The following is a 25,678-nucleotide window of genomic DNA, read 5'->3' on the forward strand; positions in this document are numbered from 1 at the left end:
ACTTGAAGAGCTCTATTAAGTTATCTCAGCTTTTATCCAAGTTGAGATATTTACTTCGCCAGATTTCAAGTCAAGTACTTTTTTTTTTTTTTATGCAGAGTTAAGACACCACAGTGTCTGTGCAGAACAAAAACTGCAAAAACCCAGTAATTTTGCAGGACATTTTACACTGACCTGTGGGTGCCCAAAGAGATCACTGATAAAAGTGGTCTGTTAAGGAGTACGTGGCATAATGCAACCCAGCTTTTTCAAAACTCCGCATTCAGACACCACTTCTTCAAAATGTCGTATCAGAAAGGAGGGAATATTGACCTGATAAATGGCAAAATACAGCACCTTCCCAGTCTTTCAGCCCTTCACTTCTGCAACTATGACATGTATTCAGAATATACTTTCTGAAGTTTTTTTTTCTTAGTTTGTTCCATAGGATCAACAAACTGCTTCCCAAATTAACAACAAAACAGCCCACACACTGAATTCTGAAAAGACAGAAAAACACCTGGTAAAAAAAAATCAGAGCACTAGAAAATCTATGAAAAATGTCTTTTTTCTTCTTGAAAGAAAAAGGATAGATTGCAGAATGAATCCATATAATGAACAATCCATCAAAAGAACAATCACTTACCAACCTGATGCAACAGTGAAAACCCAAAGTAGCAAAGTCTAAAAACACTACGTAAGGAGGCCAAAGTACACCCAAAGCAAGCTAAAATCTCTCTCAACCTTTCTAGAAGCTTTCCACTTATGAAGCAAAGATACAGGTCACTTACTTCTACCATAGCAACGTGCAATGCAATACACTAAATAAATTCAGATATTCAAATAGCTGCAGAACATAACTGTCCCTGTGCGGTTTCAAACCTGACTTACATAATAACATTCATGTGATTCAGCAATTTCCATGCATTTCTCAGTTCTTTCACACAGCTCTCCTCATAGCTCACAAACACCACCTTTTCTTCACACCCTTCCCTCTCCTCTTTTCTTTACCATCGGAAATCCCAACAGCTTAATTGACAACACCTAACCTTGAAAGAATTGAGCTAAAAAAACCTAACAGAGAATCTTAAAAAATAAAAAATGCAGCAAACCAAGGAAATCTAAGTGGGGTTTTTTTTGTATGTTTTAAGCATTTGCATATCTCCATAAAAGTTAATTAAAAAGTCTATAAAAAGAGCATATCATAGGGTGATCAAAAATACACTTATTCTTACAGGTACAAGACATTAATTAAGGACAACAAGAAAGAAACAAGAAATCCTCTCGGTGCAAAGGGGATGGAGGTGGGAAGAGGGGAAACACCTTCCTCCAGGTCCAACCCAGGCAGATTCCCACTGCTAACTCCAGACTAGCTTCATCACCCATCAAGAAATATGGTTAGCCTGTGGTTTTTAGCATTTTCAACAAAAAAAGTTTTACCTGAAAAATGATTTTAGTCTCTTTAAGGCTCTTTTTCATGCAGATAAAAACCAAGAAGATCTCCAAAATAATTCTGATAAAGTAAAAATGAAAAACTACCAAATTTAGGACTACACATCAGCAAAGAAACTCAGCGAGATCAAAAAAAATAGTATCCTTTCTGCTTGAGGTCAACTTGAGGAAAAATGATGGTGCTGTCTTTTTGTAGAAGTAAAAATACTCTTTTGTCAAACCCAGACAATGCTCACATGCTTGCAACCGGAATTGTTTGAGATTATCTCAGCATGGTCAAACTCTTGGGCTACAAACAAGTACCTTAGAGTGTTAGCACATCGAATACAAACAGAAATTGCTGCTTTCAACAAGTCAAGTGCAGATCACACATTTTACTACCATCCTTGCTCTTGAAATGGAACTGCAAAACAATCGATGTTTGTATTTCTTTTACTTGCAGATGTTATGAGTCATATGAAAGCATTCCATGCCTATAAAATATATACATTCACATACCTCACCCTGCACACATATGTTAGGAAAATAATTTACTGATCATCTATCACTTCCCTTAATAGCAAGCCATTAGAATAGAAGGCAGACAAAATAATTCAAGACACAAAATATTCTGAAATGCTTAACATGGGAAGAGTACAAACAATAGAAACAATTACAATAGACATTTAATTAGTTGATAGATTCCAACATTCATTTACAACAATCTTTAACTCTCCCAGAGCATGTAAGAAGAAGAGATGAATACTAATTTTGTTGTACTTGTTTAAAACACAACAGTTTTTTCTGAAAATAAACTACTTTGACTCCAAAATATGCCGGTCCAACGATGGATCTTGACCAATTTCTACTGGAGTGGGGGAATCACAAGACAACACGAACAATTTCTCTAGGATCCTCTGACTGGACCCCTCTTCCACACGCATGGAAATATGTTTACTCTGGCTCACTCTTCTACCCGTTATTTACCCTGCCTTTCTCTTCCCACCCTCCCAGAAGGGAAAGGATGTCAAAGGATTTTTCAGAAAATACTTAGTCCCTATAAAAATGTAAAGAACATTGAAAATGTTCTTTTCCCGAAGGTGACATATACACTGTATTCATGTTTTTCCAGAGTGAACCCTCCTTATATGAAATATGTACTTAAGAACACTTCAGGAAAATATCTGCTGAAGACCACACAACTCTGTGTTATGTGCTCTCCTGCACTTGTGACTCAATGACGAGCTTCAAATTATTTCATGTGACAAGACAGCAATGTTACCTATTTTCCACAGTATCACTAAGAAATTTTTAAATTTTATCCATTTAAAGTCCTCATACCTTTACATGGACTTAGAGACATATCTATACTAGCAGGTTTTTCTCCCCATCTTACCTAAAAACTTCCTCTTTAAGACACTGAAAGGGACATTTATGAAAATAACACACAACGTGAAAACGTTTTTCCTACTCTAAGTCCAACACCTGCACAGCAGCTTTCAAGTGGTTAAGATACTCTGAACATTCATATGCAAACATAGATATTGGATACGTAAGAAAAAATGAAGTAATGGGTAATAAAAAGAAAACCTAAAATGTGTCAAGTTAACTAATCTGTCATTTCAGCAAATGGTGTGAAGATTTATTTCCGCTTAGATTTTTAATGAATTGCACACATAGATGAACATTTCCATTAAGACCCAATTAATATGCCAAAAAGTAATTGCAGGTAGATATTCCAAACATACTAAAACTAATCTGTTTAAGAAATTCAATTATTTACAAGAGTATGTTTAAGAAAAAGAAAAAAAAGCAGCATATACAGACCTTCCAGTAGTCAGATTGTAAACTGTAGTACCTCTGGTATGCAGATAATGCTGTAGAAAAGAAAAATAAGTGTTGAATTTTTGTTGCCTTTTTTTTTTTTAAAGAAAAAGATAGAAAACCTTAAGAGTCAGAATACACAACATTAAAATGATAAATGGTTTAATAAAAGTAACATTGCCACAGTAAGTACCCTGGTGTGGGTAATGCATTCCTTGAGATTATAATTTTGTTTTATGAGACATCAACCCCAAAGTGTATTTATTACTAATCATACAAATGTAAATCAAGCAATATTTTAAAGAATCCTGTAACAAAAGGAATCATTTGAAATTTTGGGATTTTCTTCCTGGACAAAGCTGCTTTAAGATTTAAAAATTTAATCATGTAGCTCATTTACCATGCTCCCTGATGTCCTGTAATTTCTAAAGAACTGGTACAGAGGGACATACAAAGAGAAATCAATTTCACATGCCCTTTCATTCAGTAGCTGGAGAAACAACAGCAAATAATAATTAAAAAAAGCTTACATTTTATTCAACATCTACTAAGACTGAGACTAAGCTGAAAACCAGCTCTAGAACAGCTCTGTTTTGTAGAATACTAGTACTACTTAAAAATGCACTTCTCAAATCACCATTCCTGCCTTCTTCTTTCTGACTAAAAATTCCTGTTGATACATCTTGCCCTTTGGCTAACAGGCATATGGCAACATCAGACTAGAATGCAAACAGACCTTATGTTCTTGTACGAACACTGCACTAGGCACCATCAAAAATGGTCTACTTTAAATAGTGATTCACTGCAGTTACAGTTTCATTTTTCAACTGTTTGCTTCGTAAGATTTGAGAATGGTTTCTACGTAGTATGCATTTTCCAAACAACAAGACAACAACCTCTGCTTTGAAAAAATTACAAACACTAAACAGATTAAGACAGCAAGAACTGTATGTATTTTGTGCAGGTTCATTTCCTGAAGGTATCATGGATGAACTACGTCGTGAAATTTTATCATCCTTCAATGCCTGTCCTGCAAGCTCATGTCCGTAAGTTAAAAGTATAAAGGCTTAAGCAAAATAAGAACAAAATATATTTAATGACAAGACACACAGAGGATACACCCAGACCTCCTTCATCTCCTTTAGTTACATTCTGTACCCTAGTGATCTTCAATCTTTCTTTATTACTGTATCCCTAGATATTTTTGATTGCATTTACAAAATTCTGCCTGTGGGTAGAAACAAGCAGGCTAATAAACATGCTGATTGTTAAGGGTTATCCATACACCATCCCATTTGGAGCAGGAGTATGTTCGCCATTTTATCGTTTTTAACAAAACCCGCCAATATAAAGCAAATACTGTTTTCTTCTGGTATGTTTTTCCTTCCCGCTCAGCTTACTACCAAAACTCCGGAACCTTACAGCTCTCTTGCTGATCTTCTTGATTGAGTGCTTACTGGTATTGTTACTCAAATCCATTGATTTGGGTTACATAAAGAACAGAAATGGCTTGTTCTTTCTAACTAGCTTGGAGCTTTTCTGCCTATAACATCTCCCAGCAGGATACTCCCATGTGTTTTCCACCGGGGACCAAACACCCCCAGCGGTGCTGCTCCTGCCCTCCTCACGCTCCACGTTGCTCCACTCAGGACAGCATGGGTATGACTCACGGCAACCTGCACCCACCTCTGCACTCGTCCGTCTTTGGACGCCCGATGCCACTGTTTTTACACACTTAGGTGGTACGTGCTGAACCATGCCTATACTGCGCCTCTCACTGCTGCAGCTCCCTGAAAAGCCAGCTTCTAGTTCTGGTGCTCTAAACTGGGATTCATTTGGATGCCCAGGGTAGGAAAAAATTTGGAGAATATTCATCACCGTTACGTTATCGACATGCCAAGAGTATACACGCTTACATGCAACTTAACTAAATAAAACCATTTAAAAAACTACACCATCAGGCTAAGCCTTTCAGAACTTAAGAATACAACTCCCTCCCTGAATCAGTACAAACTGAAGTATAAGACCATAGTCCAAACATAAGTTTAGGAACGTTAAGAGTAAGCATATTTCAGTCACATTCTGTAACTAAGCTGGGTACTATATGCTCATGATAACAGAAAACCACCTCCTTCCCGATTCACCTTTTCCTGGGTATCATTAATAACTTTATGATAGAAAAGCATAACTAGCTTTTGAACATGGGGATGACTTTGCCCTCCCAAACAGGAAAACAAGCACAAACATAAAAACACTGTTGAAATGCACCACACCTACACGAAAGGAAAAAAAAATTGTCTTAATTTAAGCAGCAACTACCCAAATTTTAAAGGTTAAAGCATATTTCAAATACTTAAGTCAACAGCACCATATGATGCAAGACTTAGGAAAACGAGAAATTCTTACAATCCATTATTTTTAAAAAGTAACTATTGTAGTCAATTATACAGGGAATATGGATAAAACAAAGGGATGAAAAGAACATCAAATACAATGCTAAAGACTTATACTTGCAAAATAAAAGGGAGAACCTTTTCAGTGAGGGTGTCAAAATATACATAAGCACTTGCATGGGCATACCCTTTATAAACAAGAAAGCTGTAACACACGTTTCCCTATAGAGTTATGGCACTGCTAATAAGTTCACAAACATCAACAGTTTAAAAAAATACAACAAAGAAACAACAGAAGACTGAAGGGAAAAAAAAGCCTTACTGACAATCAACAACCAAACCTACTCTTTATGCAAGTACAGCAAAAAGGTGTACAGCTCCAGTTTTATTCTTGCTCCTAACTCTGGACAGTCAGAGGATGCACGGCCCTGATCCCCAGCCAGAGGCAACGGAACAGAGCTAAGCAGCACTGAAAAATGGGAGAGGTCATACGAAGGAATGCACTGTGTTCAGACCTGACTGACAAAGCATGCACTTGTCAGTGGAAGAGAGAAATTAGGAGGCACAGGACGCTAGGTTCCACTAATGCTACTGCTTTAAAGCAACTTGCCCAGAGAAGTACTAGCAACTCCATTTACCACGTGGAAAAAAAAACACAGATTAAAAGAGGTTTTGCTCCATTATATTCTACTAGTTATCCTTAGAGTCCTGACGTTTGTAAATCAAGTTCTTTTCAACCTCTTGCACTCTTCAATAAAATCCAGCAGCTTCCCACAGTAACAATTGAAATCACTGAAATTAGTTCCGGCCTCATGCCACAACTAAAAGCGAGTACTCAAAAATCATGGCCTGATGAAGCACATTTCACATACACACAGTAAAAAGGTAAGACCTTCATTCTAAGAAAGGTCATATTACTCTTATGGAGGAAGAGGTAACACATTACACTCCTCCTCTAGAGTGTCTGAAGTGCCCAATCCTACTTCTGGGTTCAGCAACCTGTTCCAGGGATCCATCCTTAAAGCTGGGACAGGGGGGGGTCAGGCTGGGTGTTAGGGAAAGGTTCTGCACCCAGAGGGTGGTCGGGCACTGGGACAGGCTCCCCGGGGCAGTGGTCACGGCACCAAACCTGCCGGAGTTCAAGAAGCATTTGGACAGCGTTCCCAGACATAGGGTTTAATTTTTGGGTGTTCCTGCATGGACCCAGGAGTTGGACATGATGATCCTTGTGGGTCCTTTCCAACTCGGGATATTCTGTGATTCTTCCCTGTGTTTCTCACTTCACAGGTCTTTCTGAACCATGACATACTGGTTGCTGGTCAAATCTCCAATTACAGTCCTTTCCTTCAAGGGTAACAGCATTCTACTGCTATCAGCCACTGCACTGAACTTCTTGAAGATGAAACGCTAAAATTCTCAGTGTTGTGCTGAAAATGCTGTCAACAGCAAATCACAGAGGGATCCATTAGACCTGCAGTATCCCTTTCCTTCTTAAAAAAGCTAGGTAACTAGAAACTGTTGTTCATGCACAATTTCAGTATTTAATTAAGTGCTCAACTTCCAGATAGTTACCTGTGAAAGTTTATTTCAGCCCTGTTCACAACTACATTAACATCTGCTCCACAAGAACACAAGCTTTGCTGCAAAAATGAATGGACAGAAAAACTGGGAAAAAAAGGGATTCAACAGTTTGTGTTTTTTTTTCCAGAACCCACATGAAAGATCCCTAATCAAGCATACTCCTAACAAAAATCTTGCATATAAAAACATGCTAGAAACCGAATTATGAAAGGAAAATTTCTGAAAAGCCACATAGCCTACTGATTTTAAAACAGTAAGACATGAACTTGAACCCCACCATACTTTCTACTCCCTGAGTGAGTCACTGGTGAGCAGATATGCACATTGAGTCTATGGCTTAGACTCAGAAGAGCAAACAGAATACTTAAACCTAAGAAGCATGCTACAGAACTACAAGGAACTTCTCCCCTAAATGAAGTTTTTAACTATAGGAAGTGAGTGCAAACCTCTCATCCTACGAAACTTACTCTAGAATAAGAAAAAGGGGAAAAAAAGTGAATCTGCTAAGCAAAATAAATAAATAAATCCCCTTCTGAAACCCGACCTATGCTTCATCAGTGCTATGATTCTAAACATAGAATAATGCACGCTGGTTTATTAGAGATCCAAAAGATACTAATTTATTAGTATTATTACAGTATTTATTCGTATCATTAGTAACATTATATTTCATATTAGTAGCATTTAAAAAAAAAAACATTAAAGGGTGCACTGTCATTTGATCTCTTAGTTTTCATCCAGCACTGGTCATTCCCAGGTAAGATGATTTTTGACAGGAAAAAAAAAAAAAAAAAAAAACATTCTGCGAATCACTGTTCCATTTCAACTTTAGTGTCAACTCATGTTTTTTAAATTAAAGCAAATTACCATTTTTCAGTTAAAATGTCCTTTTTATTTACATAAGCCCATAATCTAAAGGCTTCCCAGGAAAAAATTAAAAATTCTCATTTAAAACACACATATAATAAGAAAGACAAATCAGATCTTTAAATACTAGAGATCTCTAAATAAAACTGGCTTTGCAAGTAGTAAGATTTTCACAAATAATGTGAACATTATGAATACTAGGAATATAGAGAAAAGGTTGAAAGGAATCCAAATTTACTGGAACAGAAAAGTTAAATTAAGCATCTAAGAACTTCTGCCACATGCCACTTACAACGAGCCTTAAAAATCCATTAAAAACTAATCTAGGGCTACAGAATACCAAAATGAAATGAACACTTTGAAATCACTCTTAAGCACAGCAGAATTCAGCAGACAATCTTCTGATTAGGAGCTTATTAATAAGCTTTTCAAATCCAAAAGTCCACCACTGAAATTCTTAAACCTATGGAACTGCTGGAGTTTAAACATATAGAAACTTCTTTTTTCAGCATGCAAAACCCTTGTTTGTTCTTCATTCTCAACTCCATTCATAGCATCACCTTGTCAACCACAAAAAATTCTCTTAAAAACACAAAACTGAGAAATCATATTCAGACATCTAAAACAATACCAGACAAGTGTCTCAGTAATTCCTACAAAAGTGGTTCCTGGTAGCCTACCTCCATCCTTTTGCCCTGTATTTCATTACTTATCAAATCAACTCAAGCTAGCACTGTTTCAATCAACGTCACTCTCCAAAACCTAGCAATTTTACATTACTTGCCTAACAGATGATCCTTATGCTTAGGTCCTGGAAAATCCTGCAGCATACTGAGTGGCAGACACAGCATTCGCCATTCTAACCTGACAAAAGGTCTTGTTTGCCCCAACAGTATACGTAGGTTTTCAGAGCAATCAGAATCACCTATATTGCTTGATGCGAATAAAACCGTGTTTGGCTAAAATAGTTCTGAGAAGAAAAACATTATCTTTCTGCTGAAAGAATTAAAATTATACTGGGCAGCAAGAAACCTCCTGAGCTACGCCATAATCTATCTTTCCTGCCTCTGCCACTGAGTGCAGTGCTGGCCTTCCCTGAGTCCTACAGCTACCCTCCACTGGTTCCCTCTTACTAAAATGCTTTTACAGCCACCCAGAACCACCCATTTGCAGCATCTACAGATACACATGGACAGAATGATACAGCCTTTCCTTATTTTCTCCCAAAGACTTTATTTCTTCTCTTACTATAACTAAGGTCAATGGACATCTCACCGTCATGACAGGGATGATACTGTTTCCTGATTTGTTCCTGTTTAATTCCTTGATTTCACAGAGAAAACAAAATACATTTTACAGAATTGCCACATACGTGGTTTCAGAATTTATTTTCTTTAAATCTACTTAATTGCATAGGAAAATGGTAAAACTTCACAAATTACATAATTGCATCAGTGAAGCAGGGTAAAAATGGGGATCAAGAACTGCCTGAATGACATCCTTCTACTTGTCTTCTAGCACACCCAATCACAAATCACAGTCATAAATGAACATCTTTTATTGCCTACTCTGATGATACCTGAAAATTTAAGAGGCCTTTGAAAGTGATGCAAACATGGAACGCTGAGTATTTTGGAGCCAAAGTAAGGTTAAAGTGAACTACATACTGACACCATCTAGTGGCACCTTGCAAGGCTAAATGTGACCACCATATATTTTTGGCTTGCTAAACTTCAAAAAGTTATGGGCAAGCTTGAAGTTGATGACATACACCTGAGAAGAGAACCTGAGCAACTCAAAGCTCCATATTCTTCTGTGAAAAATGGTCCTTTTCTTAAATACATTTTTATTGTTGTTAATTTTTAAACAAGCAAAGAACAATTCCTAGTGCTTATCTGGTGTGAAAATGAATGGTAACAGAAAATAAGCTGAAGAACAGCAGAAGGGAAGCAAAGATAAGGTACATATATTGCTTTAAATCTGACAACTTGTCACAAAAAATAAATGTTCATTAAACACTTGGGAGACATTTGCAGGTTATGGAAACAGCTGATTACATCGTGCAAGGATTTCTCCACAATAGTGCTTTAACCTAGCAATGTGCACACCGCTGGACCACAGAATTAAGAACATCAAAAGTTGAGGAAATTCCAAGGTTGAGTCAATGATTTAGAAAAAAAAAAAGGTGTGGAAGTTAGAGCAGCAAAACATAGCTAAGGTCTTTTGTTCTAAGGCCTCAGGGAAGAGGTTGTTCTCAGTTTCCTCCAGAGATCTGTGCTTAAAGTACCAAAAAGATGTGATCAAAGAAACCTAAAGCACGTCTTCCTTTTTAACACAGAATGAACGTGAACACACAAAGGCAACTCAATCATACATTTACAAAAGAAAAAATATCAGAAAGTCCTCTCAGTAATGTTATTAACAAATACACACCCCTATCTTGAAATATAATGCAGTGGCACACTGGTGGGAAGCCCAATATCCCATGATCTTACTCAACTATCCTCACAGAAGACTAACTAAATGTGCAAGACAAACAAGTTACTTATGACAAAGAGTTTGCTATTACATAGATCTTTTAGATAATGAACTACTTCCAGTTCAGCATATATTTACCGTAAAAAAGATCTTTAAAAATTGAGAATGTCAGTGGAGGAACACAACAGAACCACATGTAGCTCAAAATCCTTCAAAGAGCATATTCCACAAAATGGCTTTTAACAAATAAGCATTCATTTAAAACGCTGCATAAAATGAAAAATTTCAGTCAAAAACATGAAAACATGGTCCAGTTATATTCTTTAATAAGAAGCTTCTACTAATAATAATAAAAAAACACAGGCACAAAAGAGAAACAAGATTTTATTTATAAAGAGCACTGTTGTCTTGTAAGCTTAGGAGAATATTCTTACTACTTTCTACAGGAATTTCATGTGATAGTTTAAATTGCCTGAAACTCAACAACACCATCCTGAAGATGATATAAACAGCTTTAAATAGAAGCAACCCAATTCCAGGCAATTATTAACAATTACAAGCAACAAAAGAAAAAAAATCACAAATATAATCTCACTTATTTGAAACACAGCCACCTCTTCCTCTGCTCGTTCAGATGCTCGCATCCTTAAACTCCATTCCAGTTCTTCCAGGACTCATCGGTAAAAGCCAGCCCAGCAGCAAGGCAGCAGCAATCTGCACAATCTTATCTATGCTGGGAACTTCTCTCTCACATTTGTAAGATCATGCCTACTACTCGATTACCTCCAAACTCAGCACATTGAAATGGCTTCCACCGGCAATACTTTCCTTGAAAGTTCTGATAGCCTAAAACATTAACCACTATCAAAAAATCTCTACAAAGCTTGAATTGTAAGCATAAAGGAACACCATGCACATTGTTGAATTTGGGAGTTATTCTTGCAACCACGCTGCTCTACATAAAAACAAAGTGTTTAATAAATGAGTGGGGAATATTTTACACATTGCTAAGAATTCCCTTGAAGTAAGTAATACTGTCTTACAAATTACTTAGAATATTTTACGTTAGTGCTTCTGACAACACAGTCACTATCTACAAACAAAATTATTAAAACTACACTGACGTAACACATCACACTTGAGTACAGCGGTAAGAATTATTTCAGTGCAGTATTTATTGCGCTTTAGTAACTGTGATGTGAATAATTGCACGTTTTTTCCATTTAACTCATTAATTGCATTATCTACTTCTACTTTCAAGAATTTTATTCAGAGAAGAGAAATTCAAGGTGGCCTATAATAAAAGTATGCCTGCACTTGTGCAACTGTTAGCTCTCCTCCAAGTCACGGGCTGGAACACATATATATAAACCTTCTACAAAATAGATACAGTGATCCCCAAGGAAAACACGGATGATGTCAGTCAGAGTCCATGAGCTCAAACAGGCTTCAACTACAACTAAAACCTCCAAGATCACTGCCTGCAGTCTGTACTCCTTATGAAAACCAGAGTCATGGAAAAAGAAGAAAGAACCATCTCCAAGTACTGATGTAGCACCACCTTCCTGTAAGACTAATTCTGGTAAAAAAAAAAAAAAGAAAAAAAGGAATGAAGCTGCCAACAAAGATGACAGGTATATGCTATAGAGTCTTAACTGGATTCGCAACGTTGCCTGGGTCCACAAGCCTACATGACCACTCATCAACCTCCTCCAACAAAACCCGAGGCTGAGGTTTCACATTCTGGGGCAATTGCATCACTTCTGCTAGGTAATTTTTCAGTTGGACCAGTTCCCCACACAGCTGCACATTCAGCTGTGCCTGCACAAAGCAGAGAGCAGCAGCAAGCGGGTGGGTGATGCCGCTAAAGACATGCCCAGGGAACAATGGTTTTGGAAGCTTCTGAAACAATCAAACAACTGGTGAACAGTTGCCTAGTTAAAAAAAAAAAAAAAAAGAGAGAGAGAGAGAGGAAGACATCAGATTATAGTTACCAAAAAAAAAGTTTTCACTGGGAGGAATGAACATTCTCATTTGGTGAACACTTGAAGCCAAATCCTGACCCATAATGATCAGGAAGACAAATGCTGGGCACAGAAACCACCTTGGAACATGCTCGCTGAACTGAATCAATCTGCCCTGGTTATTGCTGTCCGAACATATGAGTCAGTAGCTCACAGTATTTCAAAATCAGCCCAAGGTTGATGCCTTGACTATATCACCTTCTCCTAACGATAGCTGAGTGACATTAACAGGACAACTCAATTCCATGGACGTAGAGAAAACCCCTTAGGTAACAACTGCGATTCAAATACACTGCATTTTAGGGTAAGTACAAGCTGCAGACCAGCTTCAGGAGTTTTAAATGCTATGAAAAAACATCTTGATACCCTGGTATGACATCAGACATAATACAGAGAAAGAACGAACTTCATCCAGTAATTTCTGATGTAAAATCAGAACTTTTTGTTGGAGACTAGTGTTTTTGTTTTGTTTTTAAATGAAAAAACTTATTAAATCTGAAATTAAGTGGCTACAATCGATGGAAAACATAACGCACATTGAGAAATTACTACAACATTTAATGGGTTTCAGTTAAAAATGCAAAAACATATGCTAGCTGTACTTAGGCTTCAGTAAGGCATCTGCCACCACCTTATTCTGCATTCCAAGTCAGCAAGCTCCTAACTGATATTCCCTGTGCGCACAGTGCCAGGATAGTACTTGCCGTATTACTTCCAGTAATGACATGCAGTAACCTGCCATCAATCTTTCTCGGGGTCCCTCTTTTCCAGGACAAGTCCTAATTCTTATCCATAAGTGACCCACAGGTTTTTGTTACTACATACATAAGAAATTACTAGCAACCTGAAAATAGTAACGTGCACGGAATACACCTGAGTGATCCACGTTTGTCAACATGTTTGTGAAAAAAGTTAAGAGAGACGGATCAAACCAGAAGAAAATTTAAACATGAAGCTCTTAACAGATCTCTATCAACCTGGCATCGCTTAATCTTGATCACTTTTTGTACTTTTGCAGGCAATTAACAATTTTGTTCTACTTATCACAAACTATACTGCAAACATTTATAAACAAAGAACACTATGACATTTGCCTTTAATAAAGACACACCTTCCTACATTATATGCACAAGCATATGCATTTATTAAAGGTAGTTAATAAAATAACTAACAGGCTTCCAAGGGGAAAAAAAAGTTGTTTAGCATTAGTCATACTACTCGTGATATTTTATTAATTACATTCTTCATCAACTTCTCCACAACTTTATCCAAGACTAATCTCAGACTAGACACACTGTAGTTCTGAATGGCCTGCTGCAGCATTTTACAGTTCTGGAACTTCAAGACTTAAAAGTCAGATTAGTCAGGGAGTACATTCCTGGACTCCCTTTACTTTTCAGATCTCAAATATTTAAAAAATTAACCATAATTGCAGTTAGTGTGTTTGATAATTAAGAGCGTCAGAATTTAAGTTTACAGAATGGAACAAACTTATTCGCACTTTAAATTTACAACGCAATGCACCAGCACTCTAGTTCTTTCAGACTGAAAAGGTGAAATAATTAGAGAATACTTTTTTTTTTTTTTTGCATCGTGAATAATACTTTTACAGTCATTGGTACTGAATGTCAACAAATCCTGTGAACAAAAACATGTGTTCCTCAATGAAATCAAAAAAACTAACTTCCTTGAGCCACTGCTGTATTTCCCATCCATCAAAATTCCTTTAGTATTAGTTTCTCCACTACACCATTTGTTTGAATATACCATCTTTTTTTCCCTTAATCCAAGTATTTCACTACTAACTTAGTTTTCTCACTTTTTGAGACTTCATGATTTAGATGTGACTTTAAAGCAGCATCTAAGAAAATACCGGTATGTTAATACAAGTTTTTATATCTAAATATTTCTTATGCTCATGCTTGTTTACAGTTCTGTGTAACTGGTATATCCAATAAGCCATTCTGCAGTCACACCATGCCAAGTTGTATTAGGCTGATCAGAAACAACAGTATAACTTATTTGCAGAGGGAGTGGCAGACTTTTCTTACATAATTTTTTTAAAAGTTTAAAATGCATGAAGTCAGACCACTCTTCAGGAAACTCTATAGGCAACATACAACATACCACGTTCCCTTAAGGTTTTGCCATGCCTACGGAATCTGAAACATCCATGGTTACATTACATTATACCTGCTGGACAGGGCGTAGTAGGTACAAGCTGTGGGTACAAAGGTACCTAAGCTCCCCCATGTATTCAGTAGAAAAAGGTGGACAATAATGATCATACAAAGCTTTCTAAATTTACATACTGGAAATTCCTCCCTAGTAGTAACAAATTGAAACATCCGTCACCTAAAAAACAAAGACAAGATAGGCTTCCAGGAACCTTAACTCATACAGTTTTACATTAGACACAGACTTTTGGCTCATCTAAACACTCCACAACCACTGGAAGGAGGCAGCTATCAGATGCCAGGCTGACAATGAGCATGCAATCAACAGCCAACAGGACAAGCTAAAGATGTAGCCCCACGCCTCAGGAAGGAACACAGCAGGGTACCTTTCAAATCAACACCTCTACCAAAAAAAGCAGTCTACTGACCCATATACAGCAAAGCACAAATGTACATTAAGTTATATGTTCAGGGGCTGAAACGATGGCAAAAAGCTTTTAATAATTTAAAAGCCTGAAGAAACAGACCTAAAATAACAACGCCTCCCCACAGAAAACCCACGCACCCATTCTCCCACTCAGTGTTTAAAACAGAACTTGAAAACACCCATTAAATGCTGTTTTTTGCTCTTAAATTAACATTTTCAGCCTGGTCTAACCTGTTGAGATTGTGGACAAGCATGAAGGCCAAAAACATGAGGCCAATCTAGGACAGGTGCTCACTCTACACACCTGTGTCTCTACAGCACTGTTAGCTTCTGCAGTTCCCATCTGTCCCACCCCAAAAAAGAATCCTTCAGAGGTACGAGTTCAACACTTTGTAGTCGTATAGCGACCCAGAAAAATAAAACAAGCAGCGTGGTATTATTACATAGTAAACTACATAAATTTCATATTCGCACCTGCATCAGCAGCATATTATGCTTTTGGCGTGTTTTTTTTTTCCAATTAAAATTCAATTTAAAAAAAGAGATCAAGAAGTTAGAATACAACTGTGCTTTCATAAAGACATCAGTCTTACTCTGTTATGGGCTTTGAAATATAATACAAGCCGAGAAAATAGTGAGTTATCCAAATGTTTTTGATTCTAATTTATCACCTACATCAAATGACAATCCCCCAAAGATATTTACCAGAAATACTAAAAAATAAAAACCACTTACCTTTTGGATAATCTTCCAATAAGAGGTTGAAGTGACCTAACTGACAAAAGAAATCAGACTCGACCTTTCCTTCAGCTTTCAAAATTAGCGATTCATAGCAGCGAACAGCCTGGGAAAAAGAAATACAGGGTTTTCAAAATACTGTATTTAACTAAAGCAAATAATACATTTTCTGAGAAGTAACAGAATTGTTGCTCTCCAATGGAAGAAGTCTACACTCCAAATATCTTATAGTTAGCATTAGTTCTTGAAGAAGAAATGAAGTATTACAATAGTTTTTTGAAGTTCACGATTCTAATACAAACTGATAGTAAGTGAATAACTGAAGTTTTCTCTGGTTTATCTCGACTCCAGAAATATTTGATTACCCAAACACAAAACAAAATGAAATTTATTTAAAAATAAAATATTTCATTCATTTTTTCCAATCTGCAAGAAAGAATCCCCTCTAAGTCATTTTATTCCCATTGTGTTTTTTTCTAAAGGATTCACGTTTCATTATACCAAACACTTCATTAGTTTTTACTAAGCTGAAACACAGCTTCCCAGCTGAAGCTGAATACAGCACCTTAACATACTTGCTTGGGCAATTCACATAGATATTTGGGAAATATATGCTAAGCTAACTCTTCGCATACCTCTGTCATGTCACAAAGTGTACTCTTACTACCCTCCACTTACTGCACACTCACTGTAGACTGAGCTAAAGTTAGAAACCTGAATTCAAATAGAAAAGAATTTTACTTTGAGAGAAGTTGCCCTAGACGTTTGTAAGCAGCACACACAACTGCAGCATATTCAGTGCTTTTTTAATACACCAACGAACTAGTGTCTTCTCTTCATCACAATGGTCATGATCCTTAACCTCTGATATTCTTACCTCATGACCCTACTGAAAGGCTGGGAAAAATAACAAATCAAAGTTTCCCAACTTTTTGAACTTCCAGATTCTTGATTCTGAACATACCAGCCATTAAAGCGAAGTAGCTGAACAAACTTAAATGGGAGGGAAAGTCCTTTGAGCTGGCAGAAGACTTCACTGCTCTCAAAAGCTTGTTGGAATTCCAGTGAATTCCAACTCCAGCTGGCTAGTCCCTGGTTTCCAACAATTCATGGTTTAACTATATGTCAAATTTGGTTGCAATTACGAACTGCTTGATTGCAATTTATTACAGCAACCTTAATATTTAGTCTAAAATGACAAGTTAAGTTGTTTCATTAAAACTGTGAATAATAGGGGGGAACATGTCAATCTATCCCGTAATATTTCAATTTCTAAATTAGTCGGTTTGGCCATATTTGTGATTTACTTTATGCACGCTTATATTAATGCTCAAAATGAGAAATGTCATCAAAACATAAGGAAATATTATGAAATAGTTAAAAAATCAGTGGAGAATACAAATCACTGATCTAATAGGTATTTTAATTTTTTGTTTTTACCTTGCTATGCTAGTTTTAACATTATTTTTCCAAAGTGAAAGCTATGAGATAGGTCTCTGTGCACTCAATGGACAAAAAGCCATGTAAGTGACTGGATGAGTGGTTCTTGGCTGTAACCTTCTTTTAGGTCTGTTTTCAAAACCAGAAGTTCTGGTTGATAAAGACAAAGCTATGCTGCTGCAGAACTGCAGCAAAATGGATCACATCTATATTAAATTTATTAGGTGTATGTATGGTATTGAAACAACATGATAAATCCAATTAAATTACATATTTCAAACTGCAGGTATTTGGCCATATTCAAGATATTAAATTGAGAAATGCAGTTGCCTATATATATATATATATATATATAAAAAACCTGGTGCAGAAATTTTCATTAATGCTGCAAGTTTTGACTCACCAAACTGCGTTGAAAAGACTGAGATTTTGCTGACAATTAATCAAAGCTACTACTCCTTTAATTTTATTTCCATCCCCTATAAATACTTCTCGAAGTCAGCCAACTCTCAATCTAAAGAAAATTAACCCTGGAATCAGAACCAAAGCACGCAAGCTTAAAGTGAATTTCTTAAAATTATTGTGTGTGTTTGAGCCAATTCTCAGCATTCTGGCTCATCCACTGAACCCGCTGCCATCTGCAAATGTTCTAGTGCATTATTTTGCTTTTTGTGCCTTGATCCCTCTCCCCGCTTTTTGGTGTCATCTCTGGATTTGTACAAATCTAAGACAATCCTTGCTGGTGCCTCTAACATTACTATCATGGACAGAATTTGCAGACAGACCTCCCATTTTCTGATGACACCCTGTACCTGCTGGAACTGAAGAGAATGCTCACGCTACGACATTTTCTGAAATTAACGCTGTCTTCCACAGTTCAGTCACTGCTCAGAGCACATAGAAGCTGCTACCACAACTGGCAGCTTGAACATTTAGTTGGAGAGGAACTTGGGGTTATTTTATTTCTTTAAGTAGACAGCTACAGGTATTTAAGGGGAACTTGACTTTATGAACAAATATAACAGGATTTTTCCATACAGCATCTTCAAGGAAGTTATAAATCATATGCACTTAGACAGCTAGGCATCCAGGGACCCTTAACACTCCCGTCCCTTTCCAAGTAAATCCTCATTAAAAGATGCATCTGAAGCTCTGTACAAAGCAGGGACACAACGAGCTGGGTCCAAGTCTTTCCCAGAACTCTGACCAACTCTCAGCGAGGCACATTTTCCCTTTGTCTTTGAACACGCTCTGAAGACCCAGCTAAACCATCTTACAAACACTGCTGCCAGCAGAAGGCAAGGCTTGGACACCACAGCTGCAAACCAGAACTTCCCCTTCAGTAACAGTTAACTGTTGGAGCAATCTGGCAGTGCCATCAAGCACACGGAGGCCTCAGCTGGTCTCCAACCGACAAAGAGCGCTGTCAGGAAAGCACTTACACTTGAGCACACTCGTATTTGGGCGGGTTATTTCACGTGACTTTTCAATGGTCTTCTAGCACGTTCTAACCCAATGAAACAGAAACCAAAAGCAAGAGCACCCCTTGCTTTACACCTCTTCCTACCAGCCAAAGCAGATCCACCTAGACAAACTGATCTGGTCAACTTCAGTCTGGGTTGAGAAACTTTCTTCCCCACCAGACCCTTCCATTAACTTTAGAAAGGAACAGGTATTTTTCTGCAGAGGTAAGAGATAGCTGCTGTTGGCTGCATGACAGATGCAAAGCGTTTTGAAGAGGGAGGTCACCGCTATCTGTGTTTGCGATCAGAAGATCTCATTTCACTAAACCTGGAACTGCAAAGGCCATCTATGACACCACTTGTGCAAGTGATTTAAAACATCCTGATGCACCGAGAATTCTAAGAAAGCTACAAGTGAAATAACTAAAAACAAAACTCAGATTTCTAAGTACTGTTATAAATACACACCATGCAGGGAAGTAAGCACACCCAATGGAGCTTGAGCATTGCTAGCATTGACAAGGTAACAAGGAGGAGAAAGACCCTGAAATGAAAAGGAAGATTGCTACACAGCATCGTCCACTTCCTTCCCTTTGTTCAAGGCCACACAAAGATAAAAGGGAAACCTGAAAAATTTAAAAACTTGGCAAAACAATCACCAGCAGCTACTTTGCAGCATGGCAACTGGAGCAGAAGCAAGAAACGCATGCAGGAATGGCTTCAGGAAAAGAAGCTACTGCTTATGAGGTAAAAAATAAATAAAAGCACGATAATACCCATGTTGCCTGCCACCTGCTTGATTAAAAGCAAACTTAAGTAACACACCACTGCCAACACTTCTAACAAGACGGTTACAAAACTCCTCTTATGGCTTCAGAGCCAGTTACGGTGGAAAGTCTGATTTGACAAATTCAACAATCAATTCCAAGGGCAAGTTTAAATACAACCCAGTGAAGGAAAAACAAAACAACAACTTATTTTTATGCATTTATCAACTAGGAAAAAGCTCACAAAACATTCTTGTGTGTTTATAAGAGAAAAAAATCATTACCTAAAAAAAAGCACTACCAAACCCCTGTACGTTCGCTACTTATTACTACAAACAGAAAGGAATTGGAGTAATTTTTCCCTCTTTTGCAAGAGCTTTTCATTAAGTTTCTGTGGAGTACTAAAATAAATATGTTACTTTTTTCCCCCCTTTCCACAGGAGAAAAAAAGAAAAGCTTATTTTGGCTATTAAGAGCATGATTTCTTTTCATGAAGAAAGACTGTAGAGTTGGGAATACACTGTAAGAAAAAAAAAATCCAACAGATAAAATCAGAATTCAAAGTATTTTATACAAGAGCCACTGATACATACATCCTACAGATCTACTTGGTAAAGGAGAATGTAGGGCAATGTTATTTCTGCATCATCTAATACATAGAAAAAATGTTTTCAAATTTGGTTGCAATTATTTGTATTTTACAGCACAAATTCAAACTACTGTTAAACAGCTTAAAGGGCAGAGGGGGATGGAATAGCACAGCCTTTTTTGTTTATAAAGAAGATGATGTAATGATGTCCTTCCTTACTCTCGATGAGCGCAATTGGCTAAGATGGCAGTGGCAGGACTAAATGACTAAACATAGCGAAATGTAAATTATTCATTTTTTAATACATTAATGGTATGAAAATGGAAGAGTGCACTGACACAGCAATTTTTTTTACTTGAAATTGAAAAAGACAACCACAGAAAGCCAAAAACTACATCAACAGTTCAAGCCGAAGCAGACAACAGTGTAAAACGAAAAATTCAAACACCCAAGATGTTCCTAGAGCCTTAAAGACCAGAACACAAAAATACTAAGCATTATTTATATGCGCATGAAACAAAAACTAACAAACAGTTCCTGCTTTTTTCTTCTTGCTTCTCTAGGAAGAAATAATCTGAACGTTCAGGCTTTGCGGGCACGTACTGAGAACTAGAAGCACGAAAAAATTGCGTGAGAAAACCTTAGTAGACACCAGCGGACTCTTCACAAATGGAAGACTACACTAATGCTTAGAAATGAAATGTTAATTAGCTCTTAAGGGATATTTTAACCTTCTGGAAAAGAAAGTAATTCTGTAGACAGTGCTGGATACTGGAGTGATGATCACAGTCTCCTGCCAGTCGGTCTGAGGGCTATCTTCAGACCAGGAAAGCAGGCATCTATGGATGCGCTGGGCCCATTCTCCCCACCTCAGTCTCAAAAGCGGGTATTCTGAAAGGCTGCTCCTCCATTCTTCCTCCATGCCACGGGTCACTGAAATGCACTCTATTTTCAAACAACAGTGCCAGCTACCATCCCAAGAACCTCTTGATTTCGTTCTAGTTCCTGCTCTGCAACAACAGAAGTCTACCTTCAAGGCTACCTTCAGCTAAGCCAAGAGAAAAAAGAGTAGCCCAAATTCTTCACAAGTTAAACCATCCTCCCCCATCAATGACTGCCTGGATAAACACCAACTCCTGAGCTATTGATGACTAAAAAGAACAGTTCATATACTTCCGCAAAGAAAAGCATACGATTCATATTTGATGAAAGGTAACCTATATTAATTCAGCATATCTTCCACTAAAGGCTCTCCTTCTCTGTGGCTGGCACAATACTCTAAACTTCCCTTACTTTCATACTCAGTATTAATTCCCAGCAGAGCTTTCAAGACTTCTTTATATACTCTCTCTCTCTCTGTGAAGCTCATATTGTGTTCTAAATAAAGTTTCTCTCTCATGTTAACACAAGTTTGCTCTTGTTGTGTTTCAAACGTGGGCCATATTATACAACGGCCTCTAAAGCACCGTGTGCTGGACACAAACGTGCTCATGCCCAAATCAGCTTAGGCCTCGAGGAAAAAAAAAATGAACTGACCTCTGCAGTATTTTTGTTTTAGCAAAAATTTCCCTAATATATTTGAATGTCAGGAATTTAATTTTTATCTACTAGCAATACTAAGATGATCAGAAGCCCTTGTTGTTTCAGGGACAGTAAGAACTTTACAGCAATGGAAACTAATCCTCTCTGCACGTGATTTCTCAAGAGATGCATCACCAGCTTTGGCCAATTTATTTTCCCCTGGCTACCGCTCCATGAACTGGCTCACAAGAATAAACACTGCAAGCAAGAAAGAAGAACAAGCAGTTACGTGTTAGCTACATGCATAACTCAGTACCAATTAAGTTTCTTAAAAAGCCACTGCTGCAGTCTCGAACTTTTCTATGGTAAGCCATCATTTGAAAAAAAATATTTGTTACAAGTATTAATGTCAGTAGAATATGGAAGGAGAAGAGAGAGAGGATGAAGAAGCAAATGGCAGAAGTACAATCACGGTTGCTGAATTTACAAGTGAAAATTAACATAAAAACTATCTGAAAGGTAAATGTCACAAACAAAAAATGTTGTAGAATGAAAGAAGCACACCATCACCATAAGAAACGAACAGTAAAATAAAAAAAACAATTTAGAAACCTACTGCAGAGAAATACTATCACCAAAACAAGTGCTACAATCAGATGGAGAAAAGGAGACACTAGGAACTCAGAAATACTTCTTCCTGAAGCCTACTATCATTGAAAAATGGGAGGTAATACTTCATGAAAAGCACAGAACTGCAGAGCAGCATACAAAATAGCATATATGTAAATCAATGGCAAGTGGAGAAAAGTGACGTTTTAGCAGAGTGGGGAAAAACAAACTTGCCATCAGCAGATCAAGAACACTGGGTATTAACCCCAGTGTTAATAAATAAAATAATAAAATAAATAATAAATAATAAAATAAATAATCAAGCAGGTGGCAGGCAACATGGGTATTATCGTGCTTTTATTTATTTTTTACCTCATAAGCAGTAGCTTCTTTTCCTGAAGCCATTCCTGCATGCGTTTCTTGCTTCTGCTCCAGTTGCCATGCTGCAAAGTAGCTGCTGGTGATTGTTTTGCCAATAAATAATTTGAGTGCTTTCTGCCACAGGTGTAAGCTCAATAGCACAGACTTCTCAAAGGGAATATGGGAAGCTCTGTGGTTTTCAGCTGATGGTGTGCATAACTAAGGGCATTTTGATGGATAATTAGTTGTCTGAAGTTAATGTAGTGAATCACCCTGCATTAATTCTGAGATCACCTTTAGGATCCAAACCCCTGCTATTTGTTTTAAATACAGTGAGATGTACTTACAAATGTATAAATTCATGTATGTATGAATGTACACACACACACAATTATACAGGAAATTAAAACAGATTCTGAACGACCAGTGAACAGAATGTTCTCTATCCTGTACTTGGAAAACATTTCATAATCTGGAGACCCAAGAGATATGACAAATATTGTATGGAATTTCATCACGCCAAATCCTGCATTCTATTTTTATATAGACTTTTTTTTAATGTTATTTTTTTTAAGCAAGCAGTAGATTTTTCACAGGCAATTGAAATGGCTGATTTTTTACCAGAGAATATAGGCAGAATTTTTTGTTATTCTCCACAGTAATTATGTTTTGAGTTGGATTTCAGCACCTTAATTTTGCAACTGTTCTAGTGCTAATGAATAGTTCACTACACAATAAAGTTTTCGACTAATTAATTTGATTTTATTCTAGCAATTCGGAACTATACTGAACACAGGACATCACAACCAAGATGTGAGGACATGACCCTTCAGTTAACTCCAACAGACAAACTTATCCTTTTGAAAACATTAAATCAGTTGTACCTGGGAGGCTAAAGATTTTCATAAAGATTTTAGTGAGATATCAAACATCCAAACATCAACTAAATTGCGTTACTGATTTCATTGTGTAAATAACTTTGGAAATAAAATTAAATCAACACGGTGGGAAGACCAACTAAAGCCAGAGTTTGCATTAACAGCTGCCTAGTTTACTTAAGAAAAAAAGTTTACAACTTAATAACTGTTATTCATGCAAAAAACTGCTGATCTGGACACAAGTCTTGGGAAACACAACAGTGACTATCAGCTATCAAACACAAGGCAGGCAACAAAGAAGTGACTAAAGATGCTTGAAAAAAAAGTTATGAATAAAAGCATTGAAAAGAGAACAATGTACATACATGTCCATAAGAAATTGTCTACAAAGACGGACAAAAATAATATGAGAAAATACTTAGTTTCAGATTGAACAGAATGATTTTTCAGTGTTGTTTAAATGCACGATTATGCAGATGTGTAGCTACTATAAAAATATTAAAAATTGGCAATTGCTCTGCTCTGTTAAACTTGAACAGTCTAAAATTCAGTTCCAAAGGGGTTCAAGCATCAGAGGTGGCTCAATTTTCAGAACTCAGTATTATTGATAGGTTAGTCTGAAATACAAGAAGATTTATTTTAGAAGGATGGAGATGAAAATGGGACAGAAGCTGTTTATGAAGAAAGCTTAAGAACTGATGTTAGTAGGTTGGAAAATAGGGAATTTTCAGCGCCACAGGAGACACAAAATTGGTAAAGCCGCATTTAGACACAATGAGCAAAAATTCTGTAAATGGAAGGACCTTGGTTTCAAGTACTGAAGTACCATTATTTCCAGGATCCTCAGAATCTGGTACCTTTCGAGTTAGCATAGCCAGTATACTAAGAGCAGCTCCCTGCAAAGACTTTTTTTTTTTTTTTAATTGTATCACTGAAATCTCACATGGGGGTACCTCTCTACATATCATCCTCCTTTTCCACAACCATTCATATATATCCACTCCTCCGCTGCCTGCTTAATTATGCTTAGACAGCGAGGAAGCCACTCAACTATAAATGTCAGCAACACTGGAATATAACCAAACGTGCATGAAAACCAGCTTGCATAGGAAAATGCTTTGGAGAAGAACTTTATGCCCAGTCACCTTGAAAAGCACTACAATAATTCCCATGAAGAGCTGCAGCTCCTCACTGCTAATGCCTGCAAATGCCCGCCCTAATCCCTCACCTCTCCCACCTTATGGGGTATTCTGAGCTGCGAGCAATTAGAGCGGGGAAGCAGGAGGGATACAGCCTCTGATAGAGTCACACAACTAATAAGCAGCCCCGCTACTGGATGGAGGAGTTGCTGTGCCTCATTCAAGGCAAGCAATAGCGTCTGCTTGCGCCATGCAGCAATGCAGGGCGTGGGGGGAGCGCTCGCACAGATTTCAGGGCAACAACAGCAACTCAGATGTTTCTTGGGAACTTGCCAACAGAGCCCTCTGAGAAGGGAAACTTTGTCCTGAATTTCCACGGGCAACACATCCTGAAGAATCCAGTAGCCACAGGCTGAATGGCCACCCAGGCTCTCAACAGAGACTGGTTTCATTATCTGAACCGGGCACAAGGCTTCCTTGCAGAATGATGCTTCCCGAGCCCTACCAAATTTGCTATCTGACATAGAGATGGATATTGACAGATACAAGTGGAAAAGCATGTATATATCCAGCTTCACACGGCTCCTCTATGTATCTCTACGTGTTTTGATAGGTGCTATTGGACTAGAAAACAGAGGCAGCTTTACAGGACACAGCTTCTAATAAATACAGCAGCCCAGAAAACAATTCTACTGTCACAGGGTTAAAAAAAATGCTCAGAAACTTCACACATCCAATAAACCCACTCATCTAGGACATGAAAGACCAAGAATCAGGACTTTGTCCAATTCAAAACAAAAACGTTAAATTGAGTGGTCAGTACTCATAGCAAGTGCCTTAAATACCAGTTTCCAGAGTCAACCCCACTTTTAAGCCAGCAGTCACCACAATGATTCACAGTAGGAGAGAGGCTGAATGACACAGACTAAGCTCCTACTTATACACAGAGGACTCGACTCTACCTATCCTATTCCTAACCCGCAAGGAGTGTAT

The 25,678-nt window shown here is 37.5% G+C and overlaps 1 protein-coding gene across 9 annotated transcripts in view; it reads right to left on the reverse strand.

Moving 5' to 3' along the window:
• Positions 1-25,678, reverse strand: part of KDM6A (lysine demethylase 6A) — a 154,868-nt gene that overhangs the window by 105,958 nt on the left and 23,232 nt on the right. For all 9 annotated transcript variants that reach the window (XR_004778484.2, XM_050708905.1, XM_050708907.1 and 6 more), the window contains 2 exons: positions 15,917-16,025; positions 3,238-3,287 (listed from right to left, as the gene is read on the reverse strand). Coding sequence is in view for 8 of the 9 variants with exons in the window: in XM_050708905.1 (XP_050564862.1) it covers positions 3,238-3,287; positions 15,917-16,025 (159 nt within the window). In the remaining variant the exon portion in view is untranslated. The remainder of the gene's footprint in view (positions 1-3,237; positions 3,288-15,916; positions 16,026-25,678) is intronic.

This window comes from Cygnus atratus, chromosome 1 (assembly GCF_013377495.2).
Source record: "Cygnus atratus isolate AKBS03 ecotype Queensland, Australia chromosome 1, CAtr_DNAZoo_HiC_assembly, whole genome shotgun sequence".
Taxonomy (NCBI): Eukaryota; Metazoa; Chordata; class Aves; order Anseriformes; family Anatidae; genus Cygnus; species Cygnus atratus.